Below are 17,875 nucleotides of genomic sequence, written 5' to 3'. Positions count from 1 at the left end.
ACCCATGCTCAGGATGCACTCGGAGATTATTATTATTATTTTACTAAACTGTCACCTTTGTTTCTACATGTTACAGTAACATCCAGTGGGGTCCAAAAGTCTGAGACTACAATGAAAATCTGGGACTTTTTTTTTCATTAATTGGAAATAAACAGAAGGTTTTAGAATTTTTTTTAAAAAAAGTAAATGTTCAATATCTTGAATATTTAATATTCAAGATTCTGCACTATTTCTAGGTTCCTATTTAAATTTGTGATATTGATCATGTTAACTGCTTTGTACAAAAGGTCAGATTTTCCTCATGCCTAATCTCTTCTACTGAAGCATGTGTTCAAACGACACACTGATGGATTTGATCTAAAATGGATCATAAGTTTTTGCACAAACTCGTGGAGTCCATGCCAGCTCGAGTGCACACTGTCATTAAAGCAAAAAGGGGACACACCAAATACTAAGAAACTCTGAAATTCATGTAAATATTTCAAAGATTCTACTTTTCACTCAAGCTGTTGTCTGTAATATAATTTGTAATGAAAATTCTTGTATTAAATTAGAAAAGAATGTAAAATAGAAGAATTTTCACTAGTACTCTCAGACTTTTGGACCCCACTGTAGCTGTACTTCATCTTATTGGAATTTATGTTGATGCAATTTTAAAGCGTATACATAGCAAATAACACAGCAGTGGTGACCATACGTGTCATTAGAGGATTTGCAATTCGTTATGGACACGTCAGTGCTCTGTAAGTGTGTTAACAATCAGCCAGCTTCCTCCTTGTGGGCACGCTCAGATACAGGATTCCAGTTGGTTAGCACAGACATGAGCACGTTAAAAGATGTGTACATAAAACACACCCAACTTTAGGACTAGGAGAGCCTAAAAGAGCCTATTACATTCTCTTTTCAAAGCTTCTGAGTCATTTAAATTATATAAAAATAATTATTAATTAGAATTAGAATAATAATGAGAAATAAACGAAAGCAGGAAGAGGATCTCGTGCTACAATGGAATTCCAAGAGCTAAAAGATCAACATCCAGCAAACCCTCTTCCTTCCTCTGCTTGGGTTTCTGCCCAGTCAAACAAGCCCAGTGGTGCAACATAACCTCCAGTGACTGTCTAAAAAATAATACTGATTTTAAAAATCTAAAATGTTTCTGATCTCCATTTCCTTTAAAAAGTGATAACTAGAGCAGGTCTTTAATAGATAATGAATCATTTAGTAATACATTTTAACTGAAAATAAAATAATCTATAGATTTGTTAAAATTGAACAAGCATTGTACTTTTCGAAGTACAAATCATTATTGCATAATAATTAGATGACATATTTCCTTTTAATAAAGCATTTATTACAGCGTCTACAATGTCATTTATTCCATCTTCTTTAGATGATTTTTAGATATAAAAAATTTAACGAATTATAATATGATTGTACTACTATATAAAATACAGTTACTATATAGTATACAGTTATTTACTTGTATTGCATCTGTATGTGTTTAAAAAATACACTTTTCACATGTATATACACTGATTTTAATTATATAATGGCAATTAAAGATATATTTATATACATTTCATGTTTTATTTCATATATAAGATTCATTACTAAACAATACTTGCGTTACATGTTTAGATTTATTCAATTTAAATATAAATATTTTCATTAATTTAATTGTACCGTCTCCATTACAAGATAATTACATCCTATATTTAATTCATAAATATGTTTATAAGACGTTTTTCTATATAAAGTTTTTAAAAATTTTCCTTTAAAATTTTTTTAGCTGTAAATTAACATTTAAATATGTATAAATTTATTAAATGCATTACTTTTCCTAGGGAAGTTTTTCTCACTCTGAATAACACGTCATGGTTTTGTCAGTGGTAGTGAAAGCTGATTAACTCAAGCCTGACATCACGTTTAAGATCTGAGCCAATCATAAAAAGCCTAATCATTAAAGGCTTTGCCGAGTTTTAATGACATTCTGCTGACCTGGCCTTGGACCAGCGCCAAACGTAACCAGAAATAATACTTTTTCTCAATTTGGGGCTTTTAGAGAAATACCAAGCCTGCAGTAATTAATTATACTTTTCACTTTCATTCAGTTGATATTCAAAACAGCATTATGTGCCGTATTTAAAGGATATTAAAAGTGGATGTAAAAGTAAATAGGAACTCTTTTAGGATGGTGTAGAATCAGACATACCTGAAGAGGAAGAGAGAAGGGGCGGGACATGCAGGTGCACAGGTGTATAAATGCAGCTCAGGTGAGAGTCAGACACCACAGCAGGACTGGGAGACTGAACACACTCACTAAAGGGAAACCTGAGAACAGGTGAGAGCCTTCTGCATTGACAAAACTTTCCTTTTTCCCTTTCTGCTTTCATTCTGAGACCTCTCTTTGTTAGATATTCACTTACTCTTGTCATTTCTATTTTACTCACTCTGTACAAGAAAAAAAACCAGAAAAGCTTTTCAGCCTTTACTAACGCCGGATTGATCTCCTTTGATCAGCCTGTGAAGATGATAAAAGGACTACTGTCAGTGCTCTTGGTCCTGGTGGTCGTGACTTCCACCATGGGGAAGCCAGAGAAAAGCCCTGACAAGACTGCGGTCAAGAAGGAGAAACGAATCCCTCAGACTCTCTCCAGAGGTGAGTGTGGACAAATACTTCATTATACTGCATTGCTCAGAATACTCAGCGAGCTCTATGGATGTTTTTTCATTCTTATTTGCTTCATTCTTTTTCAATTGCTGCCTTTCATTGAAGCTCATATTACCTGAACTCAAATTGCGAGAAAGCTCTGTGCCTCTTTGTGACTTTGCTGTTTCTCCTTCTCAGGATGGGGTGATCAGCTGATCTGGGCTCAGACCTATGAGGAGGCACTCTTCTTGGCACGCTCACAGTAAGAAATGTTTAATTTCCTTGATTTAGAAATATTTGTAGGCACTGATGGCATATCCAGGATGAGTTTATCAACCGTTTCTTTACTAATGACTAGAATGAGGTAATGGAATTTGCTTCATTGTCCAGTATCTTTTACAAACATTTTGGCATAGTAGTTAAAGCAAATAAAAAATCCAATAAAAAATCCTGTAACTTTTAATTTTAAGGCACGAATGACACATCCAGGATGAATTTATCAACCATTTCTTTGCAAAAAACTAGGATTATCTATTGGAATTTGCTTCATTGTCCAATATCTTTTACAAGGACATTGACAGTATTTGCTCAAATGGTCACAGAAGCCATTAAACACAGTGCTATGAATGATTGCTACACACTATTTCATCTTGTCAAGTGTGACTCTGTGTGAACTATGTTTTTGATAAAACTCTAATGCTATTTCTACAGGAACAAGCCCCTGATGGTCATCCTCCACTTGGAAGAATGCCCACACAGCCAGGGTATTTATATAATCCTGCTCCTGAGGAATCTCATATCCGTTAATGTTTAAGTGGTTATTTGCGCATAACAATTTAGGTCAACCTCTTTGCCAAATGTTAGGTGAGCAAATATTTGTTTTGTTCCTTCACCAGCTCTGAAGAAGGCTTTCGCTGAGGATAAAGACATCCAGAAACTAGCCGACGAGGACTTCATCCTTCTGAACCTGGTGGTGAGTCTTTAATCTTTAAACTTTAATGTATTTCTCTATGGATGAAGAGAAAAGGATGTGAATCTATGAATCTATTTATTACAGTATGAAACCACAGATAAGCACCTGTCTCCTGATGGGCAGTACGTTCCCAGAATCATCTTTGTTGGTGAGTGTGTTATACCTGAAAGATGACTCTTTTTAATTTTTTTCTACTAAATGACAAAGCGATTAAAGATACCACTTTACTTTTTTTCCAGATCCCTCAATGACTGTTCGTGCTGACATCACCGGCCGCTACTCCAACCGCATGTACGCCTATGAACCCGCTGACATGAAACTCCGTAAGTGGACTCGTTTTATTCTAATAATTTACTTCCAATTTTAGGACAGTCATTAGAGATGATCTTTAACTGATTATCATAGTGATTACAAGTAAAATCACCAAAATTCTACAAGAATGCACTACTTCTGAGCACTAAATTACATTTTTATTCACTCCAACAGTGCAGAACAACATGCTCAGAGCCAAGAAGCTCCTGAAAACAGAGTTGTAAAGTGCAACCTCATGATGTCTTCCATCCTGGAGTGGATTATCTCCCCCTTTTAGAAGTTATAGTTCTTATTCTGTTATAATGCTGTAAAAAACGCACTGGAAATCTTTGAACTCATTTTTTGGATATATTTTGTTTCTGTTACTGTCAGCCTTACAGACCGGCTTTTCATCTAATGTACTGCATCAGGGATGCATTTGTTTTGGATAAATAAAGAAAAATTGTGCTAAACTCTGCTTTTATGTCTTCATTAGTAAAGAAATGAGCACCACACTCACATTTGTGGCCTCCTTGCTAGTAAATAAGTGGTCTCACTAGGATGTTTAAATAGGCAGGATTAAGTTTTACTCACTTTTACCTTGCCCATGGGGTCTGGGCCGATATACATAAAACCTGTAAAAATGTTTACCATGCAAATGTCTGGTATCTATACTATATCAACACACTCGACCCCAAAAAACACAAAAAAACAAAGCTGAATTTAGAAAATAATGATTCTTTTTTATTCGAAACCACAAACATGCATAACAAACCTTATAAGGTCTTATAAATGTATGTAAGACAACAAAAAAGGAGCAAATAGATTCAGTAAAGATAAAATCAACTATTGTATAATTATTACATAATTAATTTTATAATATAATTAATATACATTAATTTTATAATATATATGATTATATCTCCATTTCTACATTCTCTGAATACCAGACACTGTTTCATGAATTAAGGTGAGGGACACTTAACCAAGTATTAGCAAAGAAATGTGATTAATTTCCTCTTCCACTGACTTGGTGAACAATTCAACTAGATTTCATTGTTTAACAGATCCCGCAGGTTTCCTATGGGACTGATTTTACAAGCTAAAGTGTCCCGGTTTGAACAAGTCACAGATAGATTTGACCCTTTACATCCTACAACTGACATCCTGGCATGTGTCTATATGGACACAATGTAGAAACGACAATCTGACAGTCTGGCCAATAGCTGACGATCCAGGTTTACGTATGTAAGGAATAAAACACTGGCTTTAATAAGGACATTATAAAAGAAGGAGCTGTTATTTGTGGATAGAACTAATTTTTGTCAGGTAGCTTAATAATGCTTTTAATATTTATTCAAAACAAATTTAAACGCATAAACATCTAGTGTTTTTACGGGGTAATAAAGAAATCTTATAAATGTTGTTCATGCTGTCATTTAGCAGACATTATCTTCTAATGTACTTTGCCAGATTGTGGACTTGTAAGGGGTTAATTTTATAGTATTGAGAATATAATTTTTTTTTTTTAGTTTCCAAAAACCTCAGGTTTTCATATGAAATATTAAGTACACTCTTAGAAAAAGGGTTTCATCTAGCACCCAAGGTGGTCTTTCAGTCCCACTGGTTACAGCAGAGGTTTCATTCCAGAAAAAAGTTCTTTAGAAAGATACAGCTATTAAAAAATCATTTGTAAGAGTGAAATGATAGTGCTCTTCATTACAAAACCGTGATTATTTTTTTAAGCAATTTGTTTGGTAGTACTGGCATTCTAGTTTGTTTAATTCAGAACAAAACCAGTTTTTACGTTGCCCCCTCACAGTTGCAGGGTCCCCAGTTTGATCCAGAGCTCAGGTTACTGTCTGTGTGGAGTTTTGTGTTCTCAGTGTGCACATGGGATTTTTCCAGGTTCTCTGGTTTCCTCCCGCTGGACAACAAAACGTGCATGTAGGTGAATGGGTTCTATTAAATTGGTCTCTAGGTGTGATGAGTGTGTGAATGTACCCTGTGACGGCCTGGTGTCCCATCTGGGGTGTATTCCAGTCTCTCACCCAGTGTTTCTGGAATAGGACCCAGTTCTTCAGTGACACTTACCTGATAAATGAATTTTTAAACATGGAGATTTTGATTAACTTGGCACCTTGGCACCTTAATAATGTATATAATAAAAAAAAAATTCAAGATAATTAGAATTGGTGATTTTTTGCTTTTGTTAAAAGCCTGCTAAGTCAGAGAGAGCTCAGCAGAGATGCCATGTTGCACCTGTTTAAGGAAAAATGTAACGGATGAATGCAGTGAATTTAAGCTCCAGGAACTACAGCATGCTTGACTGGTTTGCCTCAATCTAGAGTTAAAGGAAGCCCCCCAGCTCATATCCTTTAAGGCGGGGTGAGTGTGAAACAGGTGAAGTGTTTACCAGGAAACCCCGTTGCCTAGTTACCTGGTTACGAAAGCAGGTTTTATACTTCAGCGATTCCTGCTTTTTTTTTTTTGTTGCAAACTCTGATGGGTTTTAGCACTGGAGGAAACAATTAGTCTAAAAAAAAAATCCCTGAGAACAGGAAAGGAAAGTGAAATTTCCTTTCTATAAACCCTGTAATTACGCTGAACAAAAACTGGACAACAGAAATGTGGGATTATCTGCCCTTTATTCTGTTTTTTTTTATATTTATTGTTTTTGCAATGGATGAAGGCATAGTTCACAGAACCGTAGAATATAGATGCACACTATAGTGAAGTGTTCATGCACAAAGCCAAAACCACACACAAATGCACACAGACTTAATTGGTTTGATAGCACACACAAGTATGATGTACACTTTGTGATCCATTCCCAAGCTACACTATGTCAAACCAAGAGCATAAAACTTAACAGGCTGTCATACTCATATTACATGGATAATGAATAAAGACCATGCACTGTTCTTTTTTTTCTCCAATTAATTAACTTCATTTTTTTTGTCATGCTGAAGAGTAATTAAAATGAATATTAATCAACCAAAAAGCATGATCAATTTATTGCATTCATGATCAGTAACTTCAGTCTGTTTTTGTATACTACTCTCACTTGGCCCAGAGTTTTTTTTCTCCACGTTTGGTCTTTTTTTTTTTTTTACAGTAAATATGACAATTACTTTTAGCCCTTAACTATCTAACAGAAGAAGTGTTTCCTCCATAAAAATTCTCTGTTTCATTTGGTGTAGTCGTAGCTCCATTCAAAACAAAAAAATTCAGCTCCGTGACATATATATGATTTTTTTTTTTTTTGCCTCAGTACACTGCACTCTTTCAAAATGAACAACACACGCAGCAGCGAGAACGAGCACTGATCTCTGCTTCAGAGAAAGCAAACACACACTTCTGGTGTTGTACAGAGCTCTAGTAAGAAGTCCAGTGGTTAGAGGAGTTTGCAGGATGAAGGACAGGAAGTTGCCTTGTCCAGGCTGGGGTTTACAGGAAGGCGCTAGGATTGGCCCGTGGATCTTTCTGGTTCCTGTATCTGTAGGTTAGCCACACCCCCAGGATCTAAAAACAGGAAACAGGAGAGGAAAAGAAAATATAGTTTTCACCATACTCAAACATGAAAAGTGTGTTTTGTATTCAATGGGTGCTCATTTTACAGAAAACTAAAAATTTGCATTTATTCTACTAAAAGAGATTTTAAAAACGCTACATTTTAATATTAATTTAAAAACCCTCAATAAAACTACAGTTTAATCTCTTTTGCAAATGTCCTTAAAACATCACATTTTTGACAATACAATAAATAAACAAACAAATAACAATGACGAATAAAAGTGACGATCTGTGGGGTCCAAGCACTCTTTGCAAATATCGCCTCCAGTGCTCAGTTCTTGATAAGTTTATAGAACAATAAAGAAATCATACATGAACATACTTATCAAGTTTGTGATGATTGTGTTCAGTGTTAATCATGCGAAACACCTGCTGAAAGCTGATGGTTTTGAAGTAACCCAGTTAACAAAATCCACTTACTGATTAGCACAACAATGCAGTACACCAAATTTCAGCTCAATTAGATATGCAGTTCCTGAAAAACATCTATTTGAACTTTGTTCTGCCCTGCATTTCACGGTCATGCCCCAAATTTTGCAGAAATCCTCAGAGCCTAATCCTGAAAATGCATGTGAACTCATGCAACCAGTCTTGAGTTACAGCTGTTTGAGTAAACAAAGTTCCGCCCCTCTAGGATTGATTGGTATGTGGCGTCCTGAATTAATTTGAACAATATCTTAAATTTATTTTTAAATCACACCAATTCCACAATTTGTCACAACACTCACAGAAAACGTGTCTGGAACTTCTGATATCAGAAACTTTGGAAATGCTCAAAAAAGCTCAGAGAACACAGCAAAATATTTTGGTTTTGTATATCGCAAGCTTCTGAAATGTCAATACTGTTAAAGGAAATATTGTGCAAACAATATTTTGTGCAGCCATATTATCTAATTATATTCCTGAAAAACATCTGTACCATTTTATCCCCACATTAAAAGTCCTACCTTACCTCAGTGAAGCTGAAGAAAAGGCCGATCCCTCCGACGATGCGCAGCACCTCCCCAACATGCTCCTGGATCTTCGCTGCACACGTGTCACATGTGGAATGAGTGAAACATGCCTGCAGGAGCAACCAAACAAATCAGAACATAATCTCTGATAAACCACAGTAGCCAAAGACCTGGAGGGGATCTTAGACTGTAGGTTCAATAACAGCGATGCTTGTGCATTAGTGCGATATGTAGGGAAAACAGAAGAGCGATCTATCATTGATTACACAGAGAGGGAGATTATAGCAGGTCTGCAAAAATTACAAAAATGAAGACACATTTGAGAGTTCAGCACAAAAAAACAAAAAAAAACCTCACATGCGCTAGTCTACAGAGAGGTAGAAAAAAGTGACCTGGTCAGACGAGACATACTTCGCTATAATCTTGGAGACAGTACAGCCCTGAGTATCTGAATATTCCCTGATGGAATATTATTAGAAAGAAAGGTGCTCATCCCTCCAGTACTTACTAACATACTTTATGTTGCTATTTCCTTTTAAATTGTCATCCATGTGTACACATGTAGACTTCTCTGTCATTCTTTGGGGTCTCTGTCCTTTTAGAATTTATTTATCAGTACAAGGAAGGTTAGTGAAATAAAACAAGACTAAACATATCTGACTTTCATAAACAGCCATATCATCTTCACTACCACTAGCGCAAAAGTCTTCTAACGATTAGACAGCCAATGACCTTGTACTTATTGCTTAACTAAAACAAGAAAAACAAAATGTCCTGGGTTTGCTAAATAACACAAAAAAGGTATTTTCTTCTGGTGATCAACATGGACAATTTAGGAAAAAAAATTAAATAAAGTTTTTAAGGGCCCTGGAACTAAATCTCCTCCGATAGAACTGACATTTATGATATTTATTGCAAAGCATAAAGTCATAAAGCTGTAAAATAAATCAGTGTGCATAGGTGTGTGTACACGTATTGTGTGCACGTATTTAGCCCATTGTGAGGACTGAAAAAAAAAGTCCTTACAAAGATAGAATAGTGTCAAATGTCTGCACAAATCACCTGGTCCTCACAAAAATAGTGTTTGTATTTATAGGTTTTATTTGAAAAACAAAAAGAGCCAAAATATTTCCTTCTGGTTACTGAGGTTAAGGTTAGAGTTAGGGTTAAGGTGTAGGCATAGCTTTAATTAACTACAGTAATCATTTTGTCAATAGAAAGTCCCCAGAAAGACAGAAGAAACAGTGTGTATGTGTGTGTGTGTGTGTGTGTGTGTGAGAGAGAGAGAGAGAGAGAGAGAGAGAGAGAGAATTACAGCAGGACAAGTGTCGTTGACTTCCATGTGAGAGAATCCGCAGCAGTTCAGGCTCTTCTCCACGTCCCGCTGTGTTGTCCGCGAGTTGTTCCAGCCCACCTCCAACAGCTCATTCTGTACGCATGCACACACACACACACACACACACACACACACAAATAGGACCGACAATTTAAATCTAATTTCCATTAGGTGTCTCTGTACTTTTCTGTCATGTTAAAGAAATACTGCACTAGCAGGGGCAGCTGGTATAAAAGGGCTAAGAGGGCTCCCCTGTTTTCCAAAAAAAAAAAAAAAAAAAAAAAAAAAAAAAAAAAAAAAAAAAAAAAACCTTCCAAAAAAAACCCACCAACATAAGGTCATACACGGCATCCACATCAGATCATCTCCTGTAATCCTAAAGTCTAAAGATTATTTAGGATATTTGTGAATCTAAACACAACAGCACCACTAATAGTCATAAGACAAATCCACAGAATGGTATGAAGAAGTGAGGCTGGGGCTGATTTCTTTCTAGCCCAGACTGTAGATTTATGCAGCCTATCAGAGACAGTCATATCAGGCGATTGCACAGAGTGAAACACTGCCTAGGTTTGATCTCCGTTTGGGCTGATTTTTTGCAGACACATCCATAACTTGTCATCAGCAGTGACTGATTAATCCACAAGGTGGATTATTTACAGACTAACCACACTCTGTCCAATCAAAGTACACTATATGGCCAAATGTTTGTGGACACCTGAACATCACACCCATATGTGCTTGTTGTAAATGTACAGTTCAGATTTATTCCCTCTTTGCTGTTATAATAAGCTCCACTCTTCTGGGAAATGCTTTCCACTAGATTTTGGAGCGTGGCTGTGGGGATTAGTGTTCATTCAGCTACAAGAGCATTAGTGAGGACAGGCTCTGATGTTGGGTGAGGAGGCCTGGGGTGCAGTCAGCGTTCCAGTTTATCCCAAAGGTGTTTGAGATCAGGGCTCTGTGAGGTCAGAACATTCAAGTTCACTCCAACTTTGGTAAACCATGTCTTCATGGAGCTCGCTTTGTGCACAGGGCCATTGTCATGCTGGAACAGGTTTGGACTTCTTAATTCCAGTGAAAAGAAATTGTAATGCTTGGGGAAGACCTACTTATGGCTGTGATGGTCAGATGTCCACAAACTTTTGGCCATATAGTGTCCTTTGACAGACGTCTTTCATGCGAGAAAATCGAGACGAGATGAGAGATTACTAATGTGACATGGGAGAAGGGGGCGGAGCTTCCAGTGGGTGTAAGTTAATATCACAGAGTTCAAAACACCTGCGCAATTGTCAATCATTCCACATTCACATGTCGATCGGCTCATCAATAAATAAAAAGAAGACTGCTCTTTTTGCATATTTTTGTAAAGCAGTGCTCTCCGATGATAAAATGTGGAATTCCTAGCCTCTACCAAAAGAATAATGTTAGTATTTATATAATGTAACTCGTCGATATATGAAAACATTTCATAGAAATTTTGCTAAGGCACAAAAGCTTGTGCATCCACACATAACACCAAGACCACAAATAACACAAGGCGAAAGACTGGCAAGAATAAAACAGCAACACTGAATCAGTCTAAGAGCTTTCTAAAAATACACAGTGTAATATATAACTGATTAGCATGCTAACGTGAGTGCCAAGAAAAACAGCAGAGCTTCACTTCATTATCTCACCACCATTAAACTCCAAAATGAATTAGCATGATGCTTAAGAGATCCACTGAGGCCGATTTGTTTTCTGGATTTATGAAGGGTGTTGTGATCTAATCAAACTTTACCTGCTGCTCTTTGTTAATGGCCAGGCATGCACTGGACACCGAGAACTGGACCACAAACACCAGGAACAGGATAATCATGTACTAATAATCGACCATTAAAGAAGGATAAAGGAATAAACACAGCATGAACATAGCACGATGAATATTTGACTTTCATGAAGTATTTATTTCTGCGCTGTGGAGTGTTCAGTGTACGGCTTTACTACAAAGCGAAAATGGACACCGAGCATCTTATTGCATGCTCATGGAAAATGAAGGGGAACAAACAATGGCTATAAATGTCGAGCCCTGACATCCCTTAAACAATGATAGTGCATTTGATTACAAAGTTGACTTTTTAAAAAGAGTATGTTTGAGAATAAAAGTCACACCTCAGAAAAAAATCCAAATGTCAGGAAAAAATGACTTTCATGCACTAAGGCATGTTTATGGAGATGTATTAATGGTTACAAAATGTTGTAACATATGTTAAAATTTCAAGCAATATGTAAAGAAATAAAATACAACGGGGCATGCTGTTATAAGAAAATAATCAATGATTGAGTGGCCAGCGTGAAGCCGAGTTACAGTTATCACAGCTAAGTTTTTAAAGAATGACACTTTTTATCCGTTTATAGCTACATTGAATATTGTGGACCGGTTAGTTCCTGTTATCACTTACATTACAGCAGCTATAAACAGTTGTTTAACAGTTGCAGCTTGTTACGTTACCGCGTGTTTGAAAACTTCAGGCTATCTTTACCTCTGACGGTTACAAAGCACTGACACTGGAGACTCCTTCCAAAATGCTAAATAAACATCTCCTCACATCCAGTAGGGTTGGACTAATCATCCCAGGTGCCCAAGCCAACCAGGTTTCATGTCTGGGCTATTATTATTTTATTATTTATTCATAGTTGCCCCCAAAATGATGCTAGCTAGACTCAGATATCTTTTAACACATCTCATAGGCAAACTGTTTGCCAGTGACTTGCTGACTTTCACAGCAAAGGATACAAAGAAGAGAAGAACTTGGTGGTGCTTTATGGCACCAATGAGTCCAGCCAAAGCGACGAGGAACAGAAAGACCCCAATGCCGATGATGCCCCCTACCACCTGGAAACTCGAGACCAGGCCAAACCACTTTCCCCAGGCAGCGATGCCAATCATCAACATGCTCACCATCTGCAGGAGGACAGACAAGAGGAGGGAGACAGGAGGCAGACAGTGAGTCAGAGAGAATAAAAACACCAACATAACAGTTAAAACATGATAACAGAAGTGTCAGAAGTGCTCCTAGAATGATATCAAGGTCACATTTTGGCAATAACTATTTAACCAGTTTAGTTAACTTTTAATGTTGTCAATTATCCATAGACATCTATTACTTAGCCAGGTTAGTCTGACTTAACTTGGCATCACCTTCAGTAACAGGTTTATTCTGGGTAGGGTTGCAGTGGATCTGGAGCCAATCCCTGAAAACACTGGGAGCAAAGTGGGAATAGACCCTGAATGGAACATCAGTCCATCACAGGACACCATACACACACGCATTCACACTCATTCAGTCCTAGGTGCAAGTTATCTTACCAATCCACCAACTGGCATGTTTTTAGGAGGTGGGAGGAATCCCACACAAACATGGAGAACATGCAAAACTCCACACAGACAGTAACCCGTGCACAGGAACGGACCGAATATCCTGGAGTTGTGATGTGAAAACGCTACCAATGGCACCACATTGCTACCCATGTGATCTTATTGGTCTACTCTTGGTCTACTTTTTTTAGTCTATATTAAGGAAAGTTTGTATCTATCCACAATTATCTTCAAAAAATACATATTAAAAATGTTCTCCCAGCACACCAAAACCTAGACATCCCATAAACACGTCTTTTAAATATGTATGAGCTCAATGGGTAATGTTTAAAGTCCTCATGAAACAGCTTGAGCATCATGATGTGATTCTGCATGTTGATGTATTTCCTTTTAAAAACAAAAAGATGGAGTGATGTCATGTTGAAGTGCTTGACTGATTTACTTAACAGCTTATAGTGCTCGAGATACGCCACACCTCCACCAAATATAAACAAGCTCAACAGTAGCTTAGTGAACTAGATAAATACAAAGTCCAGTGAAGAATTTAACAAGACTTTTTTCAACTGTGGAGGATTTCTCACCTCCGCCTTCAGCCACATCTGCTCACGTTAATGAGGATGATATCCTAGATGACAAGATGCTGTGTTTTTGAAGTGAAGCTCAGGTCGACCGTCAGCAGCACTGACGGCGACAGAGAGACGTAGGGCATCATCACCGGGAGGCATCTGACGTGGCTAAATGGTAGGCTTATAATTCATTTTAAATATGTAAACAAAATGATATTATATACTCTTACCCATGGAGAAGCCCTAACAGTGTATGGAGAAGGAATTGCGACATTCCTGCACTGAACAGCCTCACGTTGGTAAAAGACGTGAAAAGTGCCTCTCACATAAACGCCATCGTACACAAACTCTTCAAAATGAATAAACTCCAGCCATTTTTTTCTCAAGCAAACGAGCCCTGCTGAAAAAAACCATAGAATTTCTAATGGTTTTAATGGAAACTGTAATGGTCCCTGTGGGTCTCTACTGGTCTCTAACTTTGCTGCCTTCTATTTGTGGCATGTTATGTCTACTGGATACCAATAATAAGGACCGAAAATGGTTAATGGTAATGGTTTTAATGGTTAGCTGATGGTTTGTAATGGTATCTGTAGTGGAAACCATTAGAATTTCTGTGATGATTTCTATCAGGTTTTTTCAGCAGGGATGTATGGAAAAGGAAATATTGTGCAGGAAGACGCACAGCTGAAAACGCACCGATGAATCATGTTCGCTGCTGTCGAGCTGCTACTGTAGAGCAAGACACGCCCCTGGGGGCGGGGCATACACTTTGTTGAGAGCATTTGATTGGATGAAGACAAGACTAGTACAGGATGAGTCATCAAAATAATTGTAATTGTTTTCCTGGAAGTGACAAACTATAACATTAAAATGAGAATATCTCCAAGATATATTATTGTATTGGTGTCTATAAGACTAAATGACAGGTATAAAAAGCTCAGAAACATGTGACAAGCAGCTGGTCATAAACAAGAGAAGCTGATGTAATGGGTTCAACAGGACACGAAGAAATAGTGGACACAAATGTAACTACATATATTTTTAGTTTTATTTTTATTGTGAAGAGAATTAAGAATTGGAAAAGAATGTAATCAGCCCCAGGTCACGTGACTGGAGGAAACTGAAAGGAAACATGGGCTTTGTTCCAAACTGTGTCCTAGCCTACTAGATAGTAGGCACATAGTTTAAGGAATACCGCTGGTTGCCATGGTTACGAACGGAAAACAGGTCACTAAATAGTATGTTCAAATGAAATAATACACATTTCCTACAATTTAGTGTTATTTCAGAGGTAAGGGGGTTAAAAAGCTGTTTTGTTTGTATCTTTTTTTCCTCAGTGCCAGTGGAGACAGGCACCATGAAACCAAAAACCGCTGATTAGCATCGGAAATTATCCTGAATAATTCATATTAACCCTGCTGCTTGGACAGCAGGATATTGTTTACCAATGTTCCTGACTGAAAAGTTTACTAAATGCATTGAAACACCTAAATATAAATCCTTACCACTGAGAAAAGGTGTCCATATGGTTGCTGTATGTTAGCTACTCACCACATAGAGGATGTTGAGGGCGCAGAGGGAATTCTTGGAGCAGGTGAATCCGGCGCAGCCCATCTCAGACGAAGATTTCCTCCCAAAACTGAGCACAAAAACCCCCAAAGAGCCTGAACACCGAACCCCACTTACATCAATTACAACCCAAAACCTCGAGATAAACGCCAAACCGAGAGATGCAGCCAGGAGAGCAGGTGATGAATGAATAAAACGCAGCCGACTGCAAAATGCTGTACAAGCAGATGAATGTCCAGGGTTGCCAGATCCCTGAAATAAGATCCTCGAAGCAATCCTAGTGAGCGCAACTCAAGTCCTGATAGGTCACAGCAACACAAAAACAGGACATTCAGCTAACTGAGGCTTTGTTGATCAGCTGGTTGAAAAAATTGTACTTTAATAATTGTTAAATGCACTTCTCTATCAGTAAAATACACATGTCGTGGGGAGCCTGGAGCTTATCCCAGGGGACTCGGGGCACAAGGCAGGGGACACCCTGGACAGGGTGCCAACACATCGCAGGACACAATCACACACAAACACACACACAAACACACACAAACACACACACTCGCACACCATGTGGAAATGCCAGTCCACCTACAACGCATGTCATTAGTCTGGGGAGAAAACCACAGTACCCGGAGGAAACCCCCAAAGCACCGGGAGAACATGCAAACTCCACGCACACAGGGCAGAGGCGGGAGTCAAACCTCCAAACTGTCTAGTTTCTCGTAGACTGTCTTTACCAGCTTATTACTTGACTAAATTCATCCATGAACTAAGTGCCTTACTATTTATATTATTACTATTTATATTATTACATGTCTATGATGTAGCATTAGTAACAGTAACTCTGGATGCTAAGTGCTGGTTTCCTTTCCACCAGCAGGAAAAAATGGTCTTGCAGTTTGATCAGCTGGGCCGGTGTTTTAGCATCTGGTAGCTCAGACTAAACAGGGTTTTTAAAATTGAGTCTATATATATAATTGTTTCTTCAAGATTACATAACATTAATTACACTAGAGGTGTACATCAGGACTGGGGTCCAACAGTCACCAACAAAAAAGTCTCTTAAGCTGGTGGTTCTTTTGACCGTCATGCATTCAGGAGCAAGCGGTTAAATGTGAAGTTTGTGGGAATATAAAGGACACATTCACTGACGTGCTTGTGATGCATTTTCCGTGTTCATTCACTCATTCATCTTGAGTAACTGCTTTATTCAGGGTCATGGTTACTGTTGTACAAAATTACTGCTTATATATTTGGGAATAAAACCAACTACGTTCATTAGAAAATATCACAGGCAGATGCAAGCAAAAATAATAAGTACATGGGATTGTCCAGAATCCCTTCAACAGAAGGTGGGATTGGGGAACTGAATGTTGAGAGCAGTGATAAGTTGTGCAGATGTCAAAATATTTTATACAATAGTTTGTTTCAGTTCACAAATTTGACTGGATAAGTGGCGTTCCAAGAGTGCTGATATTTAGTATAACAGCACTGAGACATTTCACGGTTTGTATCACTTCGCTTATGTGTGTTCGCCATACAAAATTCAAATTCTAACAATAGTTTGTTACATTGAAACTCCTCCTACACTTATTATGGGCTGGCAGTCAGTCTTTTCCACTAGACATAACAGTGCGTTGCCATGGTAACACACAATGTTTTATCCAGCTGTGGCGTCTTTGGGAACTATTTTCATTGACGGAGCGAAAATAAGCCAAATATTTGGCCATATTGTGTCTGAAATGTCAGTTACTCCAGATAAATTTCTTGTTAATAGAACTGTTGTATAAAAACAATATCACATTCGCAATCGTGCTGCTGTAGTGAATATCAGCACGGCTGTGATTACCTGCGGCCTCGTGCATGCGGCCAAATCACAGCTGATAGTGCTGTGTGGATCTGCATGTGCACCACACACACACACACACACACACACACAGAACAGAAACTGGAAAATACTAGCTATCAAGATAATAGATAACGAGTTGTTTAATGTTAAGCATTTGGTAAAACACAGTTCCCTTTTCTATTTATAATTCATGAAAAAGCCAAGGACGTGGTGTTAGGGATGTAGCTCTAAGCTCTCTGTACTTCTACGGGAGGTCACATTTGATTTGATCTACATAATTCACAAATTTAGGTCAGTTTTGTGATTTATACACTATATATGCACAAACCAATGGCTGGTCAACAAACTAGGAGCTTCTGTCTTTATTTTTGCTGTTGTATTTATAATAATGACCTACATTCTGTCTGAAGTTAAAATACCCTAGCAGTGTTTATTCAGAGTTAATGACCAGGTCCTTGGTGCAGTCAGTAGTTTTTTGAATTTATTATAATATACCATTATATATACCATTATAAGTCCTTATGCTATGGTAACCATAGGCTGTGTATATAATGCCTGACTGTATTATATATGACTGTAACAAACAAATGTCCACAGAAGGGTTTTCCACCAACATGGCCACCCTGATTGGAGGAGGGCGTGTATGTGTAAACTGATTGGTCAGTTTTATTCGTATGACGTTGCCAGTTGCTCTCATTGCTAAGCATCCACAGTGAGAGGCATCTCTGTGGTGCAGGACTGCTGTTATATATAGCTG

At 37.8% G+C, this 17,875-nt stretch overlaps 2 protein-coding genes across 3 annotated transcripts; one reads left to right on the top strand and one right to left on the bottom strand.

Moving 5' to 3' along the window:
• Window positions 1–2,216: 2,216 nt before the first annotated feature.
• On the top strand, window positions 2,217–4,387 carry agr2 (anterior gradient 2). Of its 2 annotated transcripts, none has more exons than XM_053231566.1 (8): window positions 2,217–2,341; window positions 2,461–2,659; window positions 2,849–2,912; window positions 3,362–3,414; window positions 3,547–3,623; window positions 3,708–3,771; window positions 3,863–3,946; window positions 4,110–4,387. In XM_053231566.1, exons 2-8 carry the CDS (start codon window positions 2,530–2,532, stop codon window positions 4,157–4,159), a joined length of 522 nt encoding a protein of 173 aa, XP_053087541.1. In that variant the 5' UTR covers window positions 2,217–2,341; window positions 2,461–2,529; the 3' UTR covers window positions 4,160–4,387. The 2 variants fall into 2 exon arrangements, with proteins under 2 accessions (XP_053087541.1, XP_026798100.1); XM_026942299.3 differs by having other exon boundaries at window positions 2,240–2,341; window positions 2,521–2,659.
• Window positions 4,388–6,990: 2,603 nt separating this feature from the next.
• tspan13b (tetraspanin 13b) lies at window positions 6,991–15,511 on the bottom strand. Its single transcript, XM_034301439.2, has 6 exons — window positions 15,258–15,511; window positions 12,559–12,726; window positions 11,563–11,643; window positions 9,759–9,872; window positions 8,443–8,553; window positions 6,991–7,439 (listed from the first exon to the last, which is right to left on the bottom strand). The coding sequence occupies exons 1-6, from the start codon at window positions 15,318–15,320 to the stop codon at window positions 7,365–7,367; spliced, it is 612 nt and encodes a 203-aa protein (XP_034157330.2). The 5' UTR covers window positions 15,321–15,511; the 3' UTR covers window positions 6,991–7,364.
• Between the last annotated feature and the right edge of the window lie 2,364 nt (window positions 15,512–17,875).

The sequence above is a fragment of the Pangasianodon hypophthalmus genome, chromosome 29, assembly GCF_027358585.1.
Source record: "Pangasianodon hypophthalmus isolate fPanHyp1 chromosome 29, fPanHyp1.pri, whole genome shotgun sequence".
Taxonomy (NCBI): domain Eukaryota; kingdom Metazoa; phylum Chordata; class Actinopteri; order Siluriformes; family Pangasiidae; genus Pangasianodon; species Pangasianodon hypophthalmus.
Note: the sequence above shows the minus strand (reverse complement) of the source record. Positions and strands in the feature narration are given on the sequence as shown.

Excerpts from the sequence above, each read along its gene's own strand:
- agr2 (XM_053231566.1), top strand. The coding sequence starts at position 2,530 with ATGATAAAAGGACTACTGTCAGTGCTCTTGGTCCTGGTGGTCGTGACT. Across the intron at positions 2,913-3,361 it reads CTCTTCTTGGCACGCTCACA|GAACAAGCCCCTGATGGTCA; the intron begins GTAAGAAATGTT and ends CTATTTCTACAG. Across the intron at positions 3,947-4,109 it reads ACCCGCTGACATGAAACTCC|TGCAGAACAACATGCTCAGA; the intron begins GTAAGTGGACTC and ends TCACTCCAACAG.
- tspan13b (XM_034301439.2), bottom strand. The coding sequence starts at position 15,320 with ATGGGCTGCGCCGGATTCACCTGCTCCAAGAATTCCCTCTGCGCCCTC. Across the intron at positions 9,873-11,562 it reads CCATTAACAAAGAGCAGCAG|AATGAGCTGTTGGAGGTGGG; the intron begins GTAAAGTTTGAT and ends GCATGCGTACAG. Across the intron at positions 7,440-8,442 it reads TTTTCTTCAGCTTCACTGAG|ATCCTGGGGGTGTGGCTAAC; the intron begins GTAAGGTAGGAC and ends TCCTGTTTTTAG.